The sequence below is a fragment of the Topomyia yanbarensis genome, chromosome 2 (assembly GCF_030247195.1).
Source record: "Topomyia yanbarensis strain Yona2022 chromosome 2, ASM3024719v1, whole genome shotgun sequence".
NCBI classification, from domain to species: Eukaryota; Metazoa; Arthropoda; class Insecta; order Diptera; family Culicidae; genus Topomyia; species Topomyia yanbarensis.
The window spans coordinates 4,434,158-4,452,317 of record NC_080671.1 but is presented as its reverse complement, the minus strand read 5'-3'; the positions used below and the strand labels follow the sequence as shown (position 1 = coordinate 4,452,317).

General features: G+C 41.1%; 1 protein-coding gene across 1 annotated transcript in view; it reads right to left on the bottom strand.

The window, feature by feature from the left end:
* Nucleotides 1-12,677, bottom strand: part of LOC131678283 (uncharacterized) — a 29,698-nt gene extending 17,021 nt beyond the window's left edge. Inside the window, exons 1-3 of the mRNA XM_058958320.1 lie at nucleotides 12,532-12,677; nucleotides 12,064-12,463; nucleotides 11,665-12,000 (exon numbers count right to left, since the gene is read on the bottom strand). Coding sequence (XP_058814303.1) covers nucleotides 11,665-12,000; nucleotides 12,064-12,463; nucleotides 12,532-12,659 — 864 coding nt within the window. The 5' untranslated portion in view covers nucleotides 12,660-12,677. The remainder of the gene's footprint in view (nucleotides 1-11,664; nucleotides 12,001-12,063; nucleotides 12,464-12,531) is intronic.
* Between the last annotated feature and the right edge of the window lie 5,483 nt (nucleotides 12,678-18,160).

Below are 18,160 nucleotides of genomic sequence, written 5' to 3'. Positions count from 1 at the left end.
CTCCGGGCCTCGGTTAAAAAGTCGATTTTTACAGTGATTGCATAGCCTTTCTTTATATGAGAAAGGCAAAAACGTAAATAACTTATACCCCATTGGCCGTAGTTATACACTTTCTTTAGCAAAATTACGCCCCTGCATTCGGCTCAACTATATACAGTGTTTCTGTACTTTTAAAATTTTGTAGATACCCAGTTTTGAAGAAAAAATACTGAAAAACACCAAAAATTTCACTTTTTACTACGTTTTAATGGCTCTGCCGCTCTTATAATTCAAAATTTGTACAAACTAACTAACCAAACTTCTCCGTTTGGATCTCCAAAAAAATAAAAAATGCTGAAAAAATATCTAAGATAGTGCAGGACCGCTTCAACAGGCATAAATTTGAAATTTTATCCAAAATCGGACCATTTTTCAAAAAATCAAAAGTCGCCACCAGTAGGAAGCGTTTTAGCAAACTCACTCCGAAGAAGAAAGTGGTCCTAATACCCTAACCTTTCATTAAGGAAGTGAGCCCGATGACTTTTTTAACATGATGTCATTTTGGGACACCTTAATACACACACACAGACACACACAGACATTGTCCCAAATCGTCGAGCTAAGTCGATTGGTATATAAGACTCGAAAAAATCTTGAAAGTTTGAGCGAATTCTATACATTTCTTTTATAAGAAATGTAAAAACCGCGTTAATTCCGAAAACCGTGCAAAAAAAACCGCGTTAATTTAATGCAAAAGACTTAGACGATTTTAGGAAAAGGGGCGATTTCGGAGTTTTATCAAAAAGTGTTCTAAGTCCTTTTGAAGGCAAAAGACTTAGACAATTGTTGAACAGATTTTTTTTTGCACGGATTATGCAAGTAGCACGGTTTCTGCTTTTTGTTCTAATTCCTTAGAGGATTTTTGGTTATGGTTATTTTCGGAACAGTTTTAACGAGTAGGCGCCAAATATCGATGCCTGAGACCATTTTCAAAATCAAGATGGTGAATTCCACCTTAGCGGAATTCTTTCAAACCCAATCAATATGGATATTTTTGGAACGGATTTGACGAGTAGACGCCAGATAACGATGTCTGAAGTCAATTTGAAAACCAAGACGGCGACTTCCGGTTCAGTGGAACTCTCTAAAACCCATCAATACGGGCATTTTTGCAACGGGTTTGACGAGTTTACACCAAACATCGATGTCTGAGGCCATTTGGAATTCCAAGATGGCTACTTCCGGTCTAACAGAATTTTCAATAACCCAATCACTATGCATATTTTCAGAGCGGGCCTATTGAGCTCATGATAGAGATTAACGTTTCAGGCCATTTTGAAATACAACGTGGAGACTATCGGTTTAGCGATATTCTGTATAATTCACAACGTGGAGTGTTTTGGAACTTGATTGACAAATGTGCAGTTGCCAGACGTCGTGTGTTATTTTAACACCTAAGATGGTTCTGATTATTTAGTATACATAAATATCCAGTGCAAAACAAAGAAATACATTTATTTTTGTAAATTTTGCAGTTATAAGATAAGAAAAATGTGCTCATGAATGGATTTACTCGAATTTGAGTTGGTTTGTCTGCTAGAGCTCATCGAGCTGATCTTCAGGCGAGGCTCAAAATCGAATCAAAAAGCTGACAAAATCATGGGGAAATAATAAAATAGGGTCTTTGCTGTATTATTAAGGGGGCGTCTGGTGTAAAGTACTCAAACTGAAAGTTATGTTGTTTTACGATTTTGAAGGCAACGAAACAATGAATCTTTTATGTAATGTTAAGATTTATTTATACGTTTATTGTGTACGAAAAAAAATATTCGCAGTCATACAGAGCCACAAATACGAGCGTTTCAAGAGTAGACGTCCAATCATTTCCATGTCAAGGAGCGCCGCGGATAACACGATAACTCTTGATAAAATTGTTTGACACAGGAAATTAAATAAGATTTGTAAAATTTAGACTTTTGGTTACTCTATGAACCAAAAAATAGAAAAAAAGTTCGAGTTTGGGAAAATGGCTTCATGCAAACCGAAAAATTTCTTATTTTACTGTAAAATTCGCGCACTTTCCTTCAAAATAATAGAGAACATCTTTTTTATTCTGTTTCCTGTGGTTCGCCGACAGGCTACAAATATTGTGCATTTTCATAAAAAAAATCAAGTCAATTCGTTGATTAGTTTTTGAGCTATCGCCAATTTGAAAAACGCAGTTTTAAAAAAACGCTATTAAAGGATATTCTACTTCAAATTGTATCACCGAAAAAATGCTGTAGAAAATAAACCATTGGGTATTTTCTCTTGAAAATGTGGGTGGAAGTAGTTTAGCGTGTATTGTTCACACTGTATTTTTATCATCGTCAGTTTTTCGAAAATTGTTTCCGGTAGATTGAAATCTGCGTGTGTTACAGCAAATACACGCGAGGAATGCATGGCTGTTTAAAACAAAAGAAGTTCAGCGTGGCCATCGAGATTGCGGGAGACTATTCTAGTGGTTTAATACTATTAATTAAGAGGATTAAAAAGAAGTCGTTTTTGCCCACTACACCAGACGCCCCCCTTAAGATGAATGAGATGACCACTAAAGTAGAAGTCACCACCTGAGATTAAAACATGACTTCCGGAATTGACATCCGGTATCTATTCATCACCGCTATTTCAATTTTTTTTTTTCTGGATATCTGACGTCCACTCATCAATCCCGTTCCAAAAATACCCATATTGATGGGGTTTCAGAGAATTCCTCTGAAGCGGAAGTCGCCATCTTGGCCTACTTTGATGCATTTGATTCGTTGCTGCACGGTCGCTTCGTGTAATAATCAGAGACGAATAAAAATATGCATGGATGAATGGGCGGTCTGTTCGTTTGACGTTTTCAGCTGCGTCATTGAATATTGAAAATGAATGCGGCTGAATATGATAAATTTTCATGCAATGAATTTGAATATTTTTAACTCTGTGTAGCCACCAAATTTCCATATAAACTGGTAACACTATGATGTCCGAATGATGTAATACATAATCAAATGGGTTCAACATTACTTGGATTTGTGGGTCTATTCTATTCTATTCTATCCTAACTCTTACACAGACAGTATTGAAAAGCATCCTGGGAGACACTGCAGTTACTCTACAGTGTTTTTCTTGTCAATATTAATATTTGAAGCATATTTTAATATGTCGCAAATATTAAAACGGCCAGGCCCACTGTGCAGAGTTGGGTTTGAAGATGTTTCAAAATTATATGGCAATGAAATTAGTCATTTAATGAATAATCTAATTAACGGATCATTTCGAATCTTGAAGTATGAAGAAACGAGGACAACCATACCGACCGCTTCAGTTTAAAGGGGATATAACAAATCGTTGGGGGGTACCTTCCGATTCATTCGTTTTCGAGCTCTCCATCGAGACAGAGGTTGTTTTTTCTAGTCCGTAGTGCTGTGTGAGGCGATAAAGAATAGTTTTAATCCGCATTCAAGGTTATTTTGCCAGTTCGGTTCGGTCCTCAGTCTTTTGTTCGCGTGTGAGGATTAAACAATAGCCAGCTGTATAAGCTGGATCGGTTCGTCGTTGGACACCAGTTTAAAGCTAAGTGGTTTTTGTCTTTTGTAACACATTTATTGCTTTCTTCCGTCTGCGCGGGCGCTGACCCCGTGCGTTGACGTTTTCTATGGTTCCCTCTCCGGATGGTCAAATGGAAGTTGAATCGGGTTCAACTTCTAAGGCCCCCCCCCCCCCCCGGCCCAAATGCTATCCAGAACTCTCAACTGGTCCATTTGTGGTCTTCTTTCGGCCCAAGACTAAATCACTGAATCTTCTTCAGATTTCTAGAGACCTGACGGAACGGTTCTCGGCTGTGACCGAAATTTCAAAGGTCCGCTCGGACAAGATAAGGGTGTTGCTAGCCAACTCAAAGCAGGCAAACGATATTGCTTGCTGTGAGCACTTTACGCGGGATTATAACGTGTATATTCCGGCTGTAAGAGTACAATCCGAAGGCGTCGTAACCGATGAGAGTTTGACGTGCGAGGATCTGCTGAAGTACGGGGTTGGCCGATTCAGAGACCGCTTACTTCAGCCAGTTAAAATACTTGAGTGCAAACGTTTGCACTCAGTAGTAGTTGCGGGGGATGGTTCAAAAACGTACCCCCAATCAAACTCTTATCGGGTGACCTTCGCTGGTACCGCTTTGCCAAATTTCGTCCTCTTGCACAAGGTTCGTCTGCCTGTGCGTCTGTTTGTGCCGCGGGTCATGAATTGCACAAAGTGTAAACAACTGGGTCACACAGCCACCCATTGTAGCAATAAGGCCCGCTGTGGAAAATGCGGGGAGAATCATCTAGATGATTCGTGCAGTAGGCAAGCCGAAAAGTGTCCTTACTGTGCGGAGAGTCTGCATGATATCTCGGCATGTCCCGCGTACAAACTACGCGGGGATAAACTGAAACGTTCCCTTGCGGGACGATCCAAACATTCTTTCGCAGAAATGTTAAAGAATGCTACGCCACCATCCTCAGCAAACATCTATACTCACTTGCCTCCTGACGAGGGCGAGGCTGGTAACCCACAAGAGGGAACATCTACTAGGGTGCCTAGAATTTATAGGAAGAGGAGGAACACTTCCTCTCGTAAAGTTCCTTGTAAAGGCCAGAAGGTGTCCCTTGAGGGGGCTCCGAAAGTCACATCTATTGGAAGTGTTGCAACCAAACCGAAGCAATTAGCTCCTGGTCTCGGAGGATTAAGCTCAGAGAAGGAGTTCCCAGCACTTCCAGGAACATCAAAAATCCCAAGTGTTCCTTTGTTTCAGTTCGAGAGTAATCACAGCACTGGAATTATCAAACTCTCGGACATAGTGGACTGGATAATAAAAACTTTCAATATTACTGATCCTATTAAAAGCCTTATGTTAGCTTTTCTCCCTACAGTGAGAACATTTTTGAAGCAGTTGACTGCTAAATGGCCCCTCCTCTCAGCGATTGTATCCTTCGATGGCTAACTCATCGAACGAGGTCACGGATTTGATCACTGTTCTACAGTGGAATTGCAGAAGTATCATCCCGAAAATTGATTCCTTCAAAATTTTAATAAATAATTTGAGTTGCGATGCATTTGCATTATGTGAAACTTGGTTAACTTCCGACATAGATCTCAACTTCCACGACTTTAATATTATTCGCCTGGATCGAGACACCCCCTATGGAGGAGTGCTTTTGGGGATCAAAAAGTGCTATTCCTTCTACAGAATTAACCTTCCCTCGATAACAGGTATTGAAGTTGTCGCTTGTCAAGTAACAACCAAAGGCGAAAGCCTTTGCATAGCTTCCATATATATTCCCCCCAACACCGCGGTTGGGCACCGACGGCTACAAGACATCTTAGAATCCCTGCCAGCACCGCGACTAGTTTTAGGAGACTTTAACTCTCACGGTACAGCATGGGGTTGCCTCTATGATGATAACCGGTCTTCCTTAATTCAGGATCTTTGCGATAACTTCAATTTGACAATTTTAAACACGGGTGAAATGACACGGATTCCTGCTCCTCCAGCGCGCCCGAGCGCCTTAGACTTGTCCCTTTGCTCAACATCGCTGCGGTTAAATTGCACGTGGAAGGTAATTCCTGATCCCCACGGCAGCGACCATCTGCCGATTGTAGTCTCAATCAATAACGGTTCAAGGCCATTGAAATCAATCAATATTTCGTATGACCTCACACGAAATATCGATTGGAAGAGCTATGCTGCCGCGATATCCGACAACATCGAATCTACCCAAGAACTTCCTCCGGAGGAAGAGTACAGCTTTTTGGCTGGCTTGATTCTCGACAGCGCGAGTCAAGCTCAGACTAAGCCAGTACCCGGCGCGAACATACAAAAACGTTCTCCCAATCCCTGGTGGGATAAAGAGTGCTCAGACGTGTACGCAGAGAAAGCCGCCGCGTTTAAGACCTTCCGGAACGACGGGTTACCCGCCAGTTTTCGACAGTACGCGACGTTAGACAAGCGAATGAAGAGTTTGATGAAAGCCAAAAAACGCGATTATTGGCGCCGGTTCGTCGACGGATTAACGAGAGAAACATCGATGAGCACTCTTTGGGGAACAGCCCGACGTATGCGAAATCGAAACAGTACTAATGAGAGCGTGGAATATTCAAACCGTTGGATATTCGATTTCGCCAAGAAGGTTTGTCCGGATTCCGCCCCGGCACAGAAGATTTACCGCGCCGCGTCTCCTCACGATAGCGCGAACGAAACAGCTTTTTCGATGGTGGAGTTCTCACTTGCTCTCTTGTCGTGTAACAATAAAGCTCCGGGGCCAGACAGAATCAAATTCAACTTGTTGAAGAATCTGCCTGACTCTGCCAAGAGACGCTTGTTGAACTTATTTAATAAGTTTCTCGAGGCTAACATTGTCCCACTCGATTGGAGACAAGTGAAGGTCATCGCCATCCAAAAACCAGGAAAACCAGCCTCCGACCACAATTCGTACCGTCCGATCGCAATGCTATCCTGTATCCGGAAGTTGTTCGAGAAAATGATCCTATCCCGCCTCGACAATTGGGTCGAAGCAAATGGCTTACTGTCAGATACACAATTTGGCTTTCGCAAAGGCAAAGGGACGAACGATTGTCTTGCGTTGCTCTCAACTGAAATTCAAATGGCCTATGCTAGCAAAGAGCAGATGGCATCAGTGTTCCTAGATATTAAGGGGGCTTTTGATTCAGTTTCGATCAACATTCTTTCAGAGAAGCTGCACCAGCATGGTCTTTCAGCGACTTTAAACAACTTTTTACTAAACTTGTTGTCGGAAAAGCACATGCATTTTTCGCATGGTGACTTATCGACATCACGATTTAGCTACATGGGCCTTCCCCAGGGCTCATGTCTAAGCCCCCTTTTATACAATTTCTATGTCAACGACATTGATGAATGTCTTGACAATTCCTGCACGTTAAGGCAACTTGCAGACGATGGCGTGGTGTCTGTTACGGGACCCAAAGCTGTCGATCTACAAGGACCATTACAGAATACCTTGGACAATTTGTCTGCTTGGGCTATTAAGCTGGGTATCGAATTCTCCACGGAGAAAACTGAGCTAGTTGTATTTTCAAGGAAGCGTGAACCAGCACAACTACAGCTTCTATTAATGGGTCAAACTATCGCTCAGGTCTTCACAGTAAAATATCTAGGGGTCTGGTTCGACTCGAAAGGTACTTGGGGATGCCATATTCGGTATCTGAAACAGAAATGCCAACAAAGGATCAACTTTCTTCGTACAATAACCGGAACATGGTGGGGTGCCCACCCAGGAGACCTAATTAGGTTGTATCAAACAACGATACTGTCGGTAATGGAATACGGATGCTTCTGCTTTCGCTCCGCCGCGAACATACATTTCATCAAACTCGAAAGAATTCAGTATCGTTGTTTGCGTATCGCCTTAGGGTGCATGCAGTCGACCCATACGATGAGTCTCGAAGTGCTGTCGGGCGTTCTCCCGTTGAAAAATCGATTTTGGGAACTCTCATATCGATTGCTCATTCGATGCGATATCTTGAACCCGGTCGTGATTGAAAATTTCGAAAGGCTTGTTGAGCTCAATTCTCAGACCCGTTTCATGTCCCTGTACTTTGACTACATGACGCAGAATATTAACCCTTCTTCTTACAATCCCAACCGTGTGCATTTCATAAATACTTCTGAATCTACTGTTTTCTTCGACACATCCATGAAAGACGAGATTAGTGGAATTCCGGACCACATACGCCCACAAGTGGTTCCAAACATTTTTTATAATAAATTCCGAGAAGTCGACTGTTCTAAGATGTTTTATACTGACGGATCAAACCTCGAAGGATCCACTGGCTTCGGTATTTTCAATCAAAAGTTCACCGCCTCCTACAAACTCAGTGACCCTGCTTCAGTTTACGCCGCAGAACTAGCTGCTATTCAGTATACCCTTGGAGTCATTGAAACATTACCCGCAGACCATTACTTCATCGTTTCGGATAGCCTCAGTTCCATTGACGCTATTCGCTCGATGAAACAAGGCAAGCACTCCTCGTATTTTTTGGGGAAAATACGGGAGCTACTGAGTGCTTTATCTGACAACTCTTTCCAGATTACCTTGGTATGGGTCCCTTCTCATTGCTCCATTCCGGGCAATGAGAAGGCAGACTCCTTAGCTAAGGTGGGTGCCTTAGAAGGAGACGTTTACGAAAGACCAATTTGCTTCAGCGAATTTTTCAGTATTACTCATCAGAGAACCCTCGAAAGTTGGCAAACTTCGTGGAGCAGTGGAGAGCTGGGAAGGTGGCTACATTCGATAATCCCTAAGGTATCGACGAAACCTTGGTTCAAGGGGATGGATGTGGGTCGTGACTTCATTCGTGTGATGTCCCGACTCATGGCAAACCATTACATGCTGGATGCACATCTCCGGCGTATTGGGCTCGTGGATAGTGGTATCTGCGCTTGTGGCGACGGCTATCACGACATCGAGCACATTGTCTGGGCGTGCACCGAGTACAGTTCCGCTAGGTCTCGGCTAATGGATACCCTGCGGGCCCGAGGAAGACCAACCAACGTCCCGGTTCGAGATGTGCTGGCAAGCCGCGATGTTCTCTATATGTCCCTTATATACACCTTTGTGAAAACCATCAATATACAAGTCTAACTGCCCCTTGTTATCTCCTTATCATTCTCAGAACGCTCTTCCACCTGTATCAAACCATCTGTATCGAATGAGCCAACAAACACGGGACCTACGGCACGAACATAACACGCTTAACTCGAAATGTAGCCGATCCACATCTGAGCCGTACTACGAAATCGTCTGGAAAAACCCCTGCCATCTTGAGGAGGACCACCCGGCGTCCCAGTACATGATTCCCCTGATGAAGGCCACTCGAGTTTGTAATCCATCCGTTGATCTCACGATGCCTGAAACTGAAATAATTTTCTCTCCCTGCCATCTTTGTCTACCCTCCCTCCCCTGACTCTTATACCCAGAAGTAACACCCCTACCCCCCCCCCCCCCCAATATCATCACGAAGCATTTAGCTCTTCTTGTCTCTTCTAGTTTTAACTATTATATTATATAATCTCGTTGAAATTGCCCAACTCTACTACCCACAAAAATAACTATAATTACGAATCTTTACAAAATTCAATCATGCCCTCTAGTTATGCCTAGTTTTAAGTTAGTCGTAAAAAATTGTCCCCCTTAATTAAACATTATTTGCTCCAATAATCTCACTGATAAAAATGTCAAACCATATTGCCACAAAAACTAAATGACCCCCCTAATCTTACGAAAACAATATTATCCCCTTGTGTAGATATATAAGATAGCTATAAAATCGCATTAGTTTCATTTTAAAAAAAATCAATATGTAATCCCCTAGTTTTAAGCAATTTAAAATGTAAAACAAAACAAAATTGGCACCTTTAAGCTAACGCAACGTGCCTTATCAAATAAACGATTTGAATAAAAAAAAAATCGTTGGGGGTAACTTGGCTAAGAAGGTTGTCACTCCTTTTGTCCTTTGGGATGAGAACTAATGTCACAACTATTCACCCGGAAAACTCATAACCGATTTTTACTAAACTTAATTTCAAATGATAGATATAATACATCCTTAATATGAGAAAGGCAAAAATGTGATGAAATATAATATAGTTGAGTCCAGCTGCTAGCGACCAGCCATAGGTACGCGCAGTAGATATAAGAAATCTAATAGGATCTCGAAACGTTATTGTTCCCGTGATAATGTTCAGCATGGTGTTCGATCAGAAAATACAACTGAGCGGAGTGACAAAAATATCTACAACTATCGAGTCCCAAATCGTGTTGGTGGAACATTTCACAAATCAAGTTAACGTGAATCCGTTACATTTTTATGATCAAGTTCATATTGCTACGTTACTCCGAGTAAACAACCGATAGTATCGCAAAGATAAGACGAAGAGACACAACAAATATCATTATAATACTGCTTATATCATTAACACGAATCACATTACTCCACATATTATTATTTTATTATTATTTTATTCATGGTCCTGTTTTCGTAACGTAAAAACGGGATTGTTCCAGGATGCATGACACTTTATTCGCGATTTAGGAAACAATTGATCTTTGATGCAGAAAAAAGTTCTTTATTGCTCGAATTCCAGAAAGTTGAAAACTATCGGGAAATGGATGTACTAGTTAGAGCCCTACTGCCAGTACATCATTGATCATTCAAGAATTAAAAAACTAGGTGCAATCCATTATACAACTAGAAACAAGCTGTCTTCCGTAAATAATTTAATTTTTACACTTATAAAGAACCAGAATTTGATGCATACTGGATTTTCTGAATTAATATGAACCATCTGTATCACGAAAAAGAGAATCCTTCTGTACGCAGTAACACGCGTCTCCATCATTACGCGGATAAACAAAGCAAACGCACGGTTAATTGCACTGAACAACCCAACGATGCGATGGCAAAGTTGAATCAGCGGCTTTTATCTTTATTCAGCTTAGATTTTTCAGTAATTACCACTACGTAGAGATGATGGTTCACCACATGCTCCATCAGTATGTAATTAACAATGGATCCATCAGGAAATCCCAGGTTCTCTTCCCTCATTGTGTACATACAGTGTATCGATTTCTGAAACAATACACACCATTTCATACTTAATTGCCCTCGCATGTAAATTTCGTTATGTAATCTGAGCCATCGGTTTGAATTTATATGAAATGGCATTATTCATTCGTGTTGCCTGGCACAACCTCAGTGAATCATTCCTGCCCACTAAAGTCCATCCCGAAGTCCTGATACCGGCAAATCGAACCTATCACTTGCCTTGCCCTACAGAGTAAGGCATAGGATAAGCAATAAGCATAGCGTTAGTCAGAAGCCAATTCTTGGAAAAGAAGAACGATCCGAGGCACGGGTCGCAAACAACAAATAAATTCCCTCCAGTATCCCAACCGGCAGAAGCATAAAAACTTTTCCCACTACAGTCAGCACATAAAAGGACGAAAACATGAATGAAGCAACACTTATCGAATGTATGCGTGCTTGCTTTCCGCTGTGTATGTAGTAGTGAAGCATGCGTCGTCCTTTGGAGGATGCCGCGCCACAAATCGACGACCAATCGCTGCCTAGAATGATGTCAACTTCGCGTCCTTCACACCAGAAGCACGTGTTGCGGGTCAGAGCGTTGCTCACACTACCAACGGGCAGATCACAGTAAGCTGGCGGTGTTTCGATGTATTTGGCAATAATGACACTTACATCCTGTCGGCAAGGAAAAAGGTCAAAATTTGCGTACCTTTAAAGGAATTCTTTGAACGTGAGTCAAAGCTATACAACAACAGGCAAAACTTAGCACAGCAAAAAATGCAGAGCAAATGAAAGGTTGCGTTGGCATCTGGGATAGTGAGAAATTTTCGAGATTCTTTTTCGGTCATAATGTTAAAAATTAAGTTAATTTTTGAGAAACGTCCGGCAGTTCAAATTTTAACAACACTTAGTCCATGTTGTTTAGTGCTTGTTAGTTGATTTTAAAAAGAAAGATGAGATACCATTTTGAGAACTTGCACGGTGATATAACAACACCTTTCGACCATGGTCAACTCAAGCCAAGAGTCATTCGTACGAGGATCAAACACATACCTGTTTCAGCAGTTCCTTCTTTTCACTTTCCAGCAAACCGCAGCGATCCTCCTGTTGCTTCAATTTGCTTTCGAAACCATGCCAGCTAACGATCGCATTGGCCAGTTCCTCCTCCGTCGCGGTCAACTTGGATTGCAATTTTTCCTGTCGGATCAGTGATGCTTCCAACTCGGACACTATGGACAGATGTGCGGTTTTTTCCTCCAAAAGATTTGCCTTCAAGCTTTCCATCTTCTGTTTCTGCGTTCGCAGTTCGCTTCGGGCCGTCTCGTGGTTCTTGCATTCGTTCTGGTACAGAGATTGGATCGTGTGCAGCTGATTTCGATATTTGATGGACTAGAGATTTGCAAATTATGAAAAGGGATATTTTACACGGGTAGCCATTAAATGATAACCTACAGTATTGTCCTTATGACTCAACTGCGCATTCAGCCGATCGATCTGCCTCTTCTTATCCCTCCAGCACTTCAGAAGCAGCTTGAATCCGGTTTCGTAAACCAATTTACTCGTATTGCTAACCATTCTATCCCTGCCGCCAACAGCCAGTGCCGTTGTCGAACAGGAAAAACCTCCCAGCTGATCATCAGCGGAACCGGGCGGTTTCTGCTGCTTCGAAGGCGACCCTATCTCGATCATTGTCAGGGATTTTTCCATAGGAAATTTTCGCCTAAAAGTTACCACTTCGGTTTCAGATTTGGCCGGTGAGTTCAGTTCCGAAAAAAGTTGTTTGTTAATCGGCTTGCTGTTCGTTCTGGTCACGGTGAATTTACTGCATGTCTTGGGAGCTGCGGGTTTCGAGCTAAATTGGGGTCAGCAAATGCGAATAATTATCTAATCATACACGGGAATAGGCGGGGAAAATCTTACAGATTGCTAACGGATTTGGTGGCCTTCCCTGAAGGAAGCTTCTCGGGCTCTCTGCGTCCACTGGAACGGCTCACCTGTGCTGCATGGTCGCTGTTTGAACGATTGATTCGTTTCGTTTGGGATTCCATTCGTGCGTGCTTTTCTCTTCGCTGTGTCAGATTGCTGTGACTCTCGCTTGCTGCGATCGGTCATGGATTTGACGGCAAATCGATACATAAATTAATATCGTCGACGTACCAGTCCTTAGAGCTTCCGTAAACTGATTCTTCACCCTTAAAGGCGCAAATAATTTTTTTAATCATGATTATCTCAATAGCATCACTACGTAACTGTGATAATTTTGGATTGATTTCTGCAATGTTGTTTTAAAATTATATGCTAAATGCTATGCTATTTGCGCAATGTTGTTTTAAAACAACATTACGTATAACTCTGTAGTGTGAACGTAGTATAAGGGTTAAACTTCTTAGGTTTTCCACATATTGTGCACTACTTGGCGAACAGCTCACCCCCAGGGTCTTCACTTGCGTGCAGGGCCAGCAGAACACGTGGGTAGTATGGGTAGTACTATCCACTCGAAAATTACCGAGGGGAGAATTACCCACTCGAAAGTTTGGAACAAATTAAAACCTGAGATTAACCATGTATGTATGTGTCTCGCACACAATATGCATACGTCTGCAATTCTCGATATACAACAATTTCATATTTTTATTAAGATAAAAAATTTATTTGCTTTACAATTTCAATTACTTGAAAATATCAGATAATAATCAGGATTTTTGACATTTATTTTTTTATATTAATATTTTATTTTAGTTATTTTTTATATTAATTATAGTTAATTTTTATATTAATACTAAAGGATTTTTTTATATTAATACTAAAGAGAAAACATTTTGATATATATATATATTCAAATAAGTGCTCGTATGATTCATTCATTCAGTTATTTTCAGTTCAAATTCAAATTCAGTTTCAAACAGTTTTTTGTTTTTCCCCATATTTTTGTTCATATGTCAGTGGCGCCATAATTTCAAATGCGGCCACTCTCCCAACTATAAATATATTTAAAATGACCGTTAAAGCGGGCGAAGCATTGTTTTCGAGTGTTTTTATTTGTTAGTCTGTGCTTCTACCTATTCATATATATCAAAGAAATGCTTTTTTTGGTAAATGAATTCAGCTTGGAAGTGAATGAATGAGGGAAGCGTAGCGTTTCGTTAAATGCACACAGAAATAGGCAGCTTTTACAATAAAGTGTTCTCTTCTAAATGCTGGAATTAAACATTCCACTAAGTCGTTCAACCACAGACTTTTGGCAGAGGCTTATTCACTCTTTTTCAAGAGTCGATTCTTTTGATCGATTTGCAATTCACTCACCCATCGGTAGTCAGCACATCTCGGTCTAGAACGAGGTTGAGGGATTTGTTAAATGGATATTTGGCGCTAGAACACTAGGCGCACGACCAGACAACATGTTTAATGTTGTGATGATCGTCACCACAAGCGCAGAGACCACTTTCCACTACGGTGGAGATGGGCATTCAAAGTATAACGATTGAACATGACTCGAGATATCACACGAAAGAAGTTACGACTTTTATCCATCCCCTTTAACCAGGGTTTGTTTGGGATTGTTAAATTTCCATTGTCTCCCGAAATTTAACAATTTTGAAGCGTCTTCTAACAAGAAAAAATAAAGAACTCGTTGAAGCTACGCGATATTTCATAAATATCACCTTCTAATGCCTAAGTGTTCGCCTTCTTAATTACCATTCCAATCTAAGTGTCCCTTTTCTCATTACCTGGAATAGAGTAATGCGAAACAACTCAATTTAATATATGTATCTGGTAATCTGGTACGATTTTTCAGATAAAGCACTCGGGAACTCTCATATTTTCCTCAGGAAAAACAAGGAGTGCTTTCATTGCTCCATCGAACGGAGAGCCTTCTTGAGACTGTAACGATGTGGGCATGGTCGTTGATACGTATATATGAAACCATAAGTTTTGTGGAGGGAATGTTTGCAGCACAGTCTCTTTTATGATCGCCCTCACCAATACTATCATAATAACCTTTGCATAGCTCTCATCCTGCGACGAACGCTACAGTGTTATGCGCACTACAGTGCTTAGCATGAGCATCTTTGCTGTCAGGTAAATTTGTATGTTTAAGTAACAATTATTACACAGAATTATCATTCCATCGCGAAACGTCTATCGTTTGAATGCGGATCTACGTGCAATGCTGTTGTCTGTTGGTTCCGTGTATTCCAATTGTATCGAATACAGAATAATGAATAATATCTATATCACATGCGGAGTTGGGGGGAATATACACTACACCAACACAAATATTAGTATCGCGACCGCGAATATCTACCCATAGTTGTTTGAAATCGGTTCTAGCAGTTTTATGTCTAGATGAGAGCCGATTGGACACTGCGATAAGCACACCGCCACCGCGTTTTTCCCTGTACTGTCTGGATCGCGATCGTTACGGTAAGCCGTACTTTGAGCGGAATAACTGGAGTGAATTGATTTGATCATTCAGCCACGTTTCGGTTAGAACTATATTATATTCGGCGTCTGAAACAGCGATGAACAACTCGTAAATTTTGGTGCGTATTCCTCTCACGTTCTGATAGTAGATACTAAGATGCTCCTGCGAGTAATGTCCTGGCGGTGGTGTCTACCTGTAAGGGGGGTGGGTTTTCAGCGGGAGCAGCATCTGTATGTCCTACTTCGGAAGAACATATACATTCATTGCATTTACCTGACAGGGAAAGGTTGCTACCATAACATAAAGGTTCCGTGGAGAGCAGAACGTCGTTGATAGAATCTGGCTGATTGCACCCGTCGGAATGCTGCAATTGTGGATCTAGTTTAAGGTGCGCAGTATCTTGAGTAGCTTCGGGAGGACATATACCCTCCTTAGCTTTACCTGACCGGGAAAGGTCGCTGCCATGACGGGCAAGTTCCGTGGGAAGCAGATGAACGTTGTTGATGGTACGATCTTTTGAACTGTACAATGATTGCTACTTTGAATAATCAATCATGTTTTTCCGCTTTTCTAAGTGTTTAGTGTAGACCGGGCAAAGGACACTCCAAGCAGCGTGATTTGTGTCAATGGTAAGCTTTCTCTTAATGTTGAGATTTTCACAGTTTGCACATTTCTGCGTCTTGGATTTACATTCTTTCACGGGGTGGTTTTCACTGCAGATTGGGCACTTTGAAATTTCTGCTTTACATTCATTGCTCTTGTGGTTGTATCCGCAACATTTAAAGCATCTTGTCACCTGCAGTCCATCAAGCACTCTGCATCAGTCCCACTTGCAATTAAGTTTTCTGCATGACCGCAGTGAACGTTTTAGCATCGAGTTCAATGATAGCGCTGCAGTTGTTGAACTGAAATTTCTCATTGCGGTATGCTTTTAGAAGCTTGAAGTGCGTCAGGTTTTCAAAGACGTCGTTTTGGATCACTAATGTTTTTCTCAGCTCATTTTCATCCAGTGCATAACTCATACTAATTTGATAGTGCGTCTTAAATTCTCCCTGACGCTGACATCGTATGTGCCGTCCATGTTTTGCTCTACGTGTTTCTTCAACAGCTCAACACTTTCATCATCTTTCAGCGCAATTACAACCTCACCATTCTTGCCGTTAGTCACTAGTTTCATATTCACACTTCGAGCATCCACTTTCCTTCGCAGCTCAGCACGCGCATCGTCAACCTGCCTTCTTTTGGTCTTATGATGACTACTGGGCCAGGCTTTTGAATGGAAATATTTCTCTTGGATTGTTCTAGAGTTTTTTTTGTCGGTTCGACCTTTCACCGCATCCGCAAAGCTTGTTTTTGGCGTTTCGTCGATGTGGTTTTCACACTCATCCACTTTCCTCCGCTTGGCAGATGATCGCGTAAGTCTACGTCGAGGCAGCTCATCCTTATCTCCACCAGCGTCAGTAGACCGTTTATTAATTCGCACTATTTCTTCACATACTATCTTTTTCACTGTTTGTTTGAAATTTTTTGCCATTTCCATAACACCCGCGAGATCATCTAATTTTTTGGCAATTTCATCTAATCGTTTTTCACTGTGCCTATCCTCGAACTCATTCAGCGCTAGACACGCATCGCACACGAACACGGCATTGTTTATCTTCTGTAATAGCACTATTTCTTCTTCCGTTGCCCCGGGTAGACAACGTACATGGATCGATAATTTACATCGACCGAAGCATTCAACACTCGCATGCCCATCAATAATAGGCTGCCGGGCTCTTTTTCTTCTGCGTTTATATCCACGGGCATTTGATCCGGGCAAAAAAGGCTAACAAAACAGACACTTAGGGACTATACACTAATTACGTAAGGGCATATGGGGGGGGGGGAGTTTCAAAATATCTTACAAATTCTTATCTGAGGGGGAGGGAGGGTTTGTCCTTTCTTACGTAATATCATAAAACAAGTTTAAATCCATAAGGAAAATGTTCTTTTTAATAAGAAAAGGGAACTATTTTCATTTGTACCATATAATCCTTGTATATCAAACAATATGAGTAATTTTTTGGCTCTTGGTTGTACATTGTTCTGTTCGGGAACTGGAGTCACAATATGCCTTACAAGTTAAGAAGTGTTGATATCCTTCGTGTTGTTAGACCGACTTTGTTCTTTCCAAACGTTCGATTCAAACCCGCAAGGTATCTGGAAAATGTTATAACATGCGATTGTCAAAGATCTTGAATGTCGAATATTTCCAGAGTGTGAACTGTATTTTAATTCAAGAAAATTAGAAAATGGGTAACTCGGAGCTATGCGTACGATAAGCGTCACAGCTGGAACTCAGAATAAATTCATACCAGAACAGGTTATAAACTCTTTTAAATTCTACATCACAAGAAAATAGATTCAAAGGAAGTGGAATATAGCACATAGATCTAAATACTGGCCGCAGTGGTTCGTCTCCAACAAAAAAGTGGAATATGGCAAAGCAGATCATGTGAACCAAATTGGAGTTACTGAATATCTGACAACAATTATTCTTTCTACGGGGCGAGATTGGCATGCAATTAAAATTCTGCAGATGATTACAGTTAAATTTCGTCATGAGTTTTCTTGTAATAATTCTATACATATCGTTTTCGCTATCTTATTATTTGATGAATTAACAATTCGATTTTTTAATTACGATAATCATGATAAGATCTTATGCAGGAGGAGGGGGAGTTCACCAAAATCTTACGAAATCTTATCTGGGGGGGAGGGGGAGGTTGAAAAGCTCTAAAAAAGCCTTACGTAATTAGTGTACGGCCCCTTAGCAGCGATTATGGAGTCTAAAATTTTACAAATATCTCCTTTTCCGAACCACAGATTAACAGCACTTGTTATTTATTTTTGTGGGACCGCTTTCTCACTCTACATAAATTAAAAATATTTTTGCACAACCAGATATTACACATAAAAATATGTCGATTTGTGATCAGACATAAAAATTAATTGATTACACCGTCAACACAGTAAAAAAAAAGAAAAAAATCCCAGGAGGTGTCGATCCTCAACGAATTTCTTTTCTGCAAAGCTCGAGTTGGGTGCGTTCACCACTCAACCATCGAGAAACTTTCATGA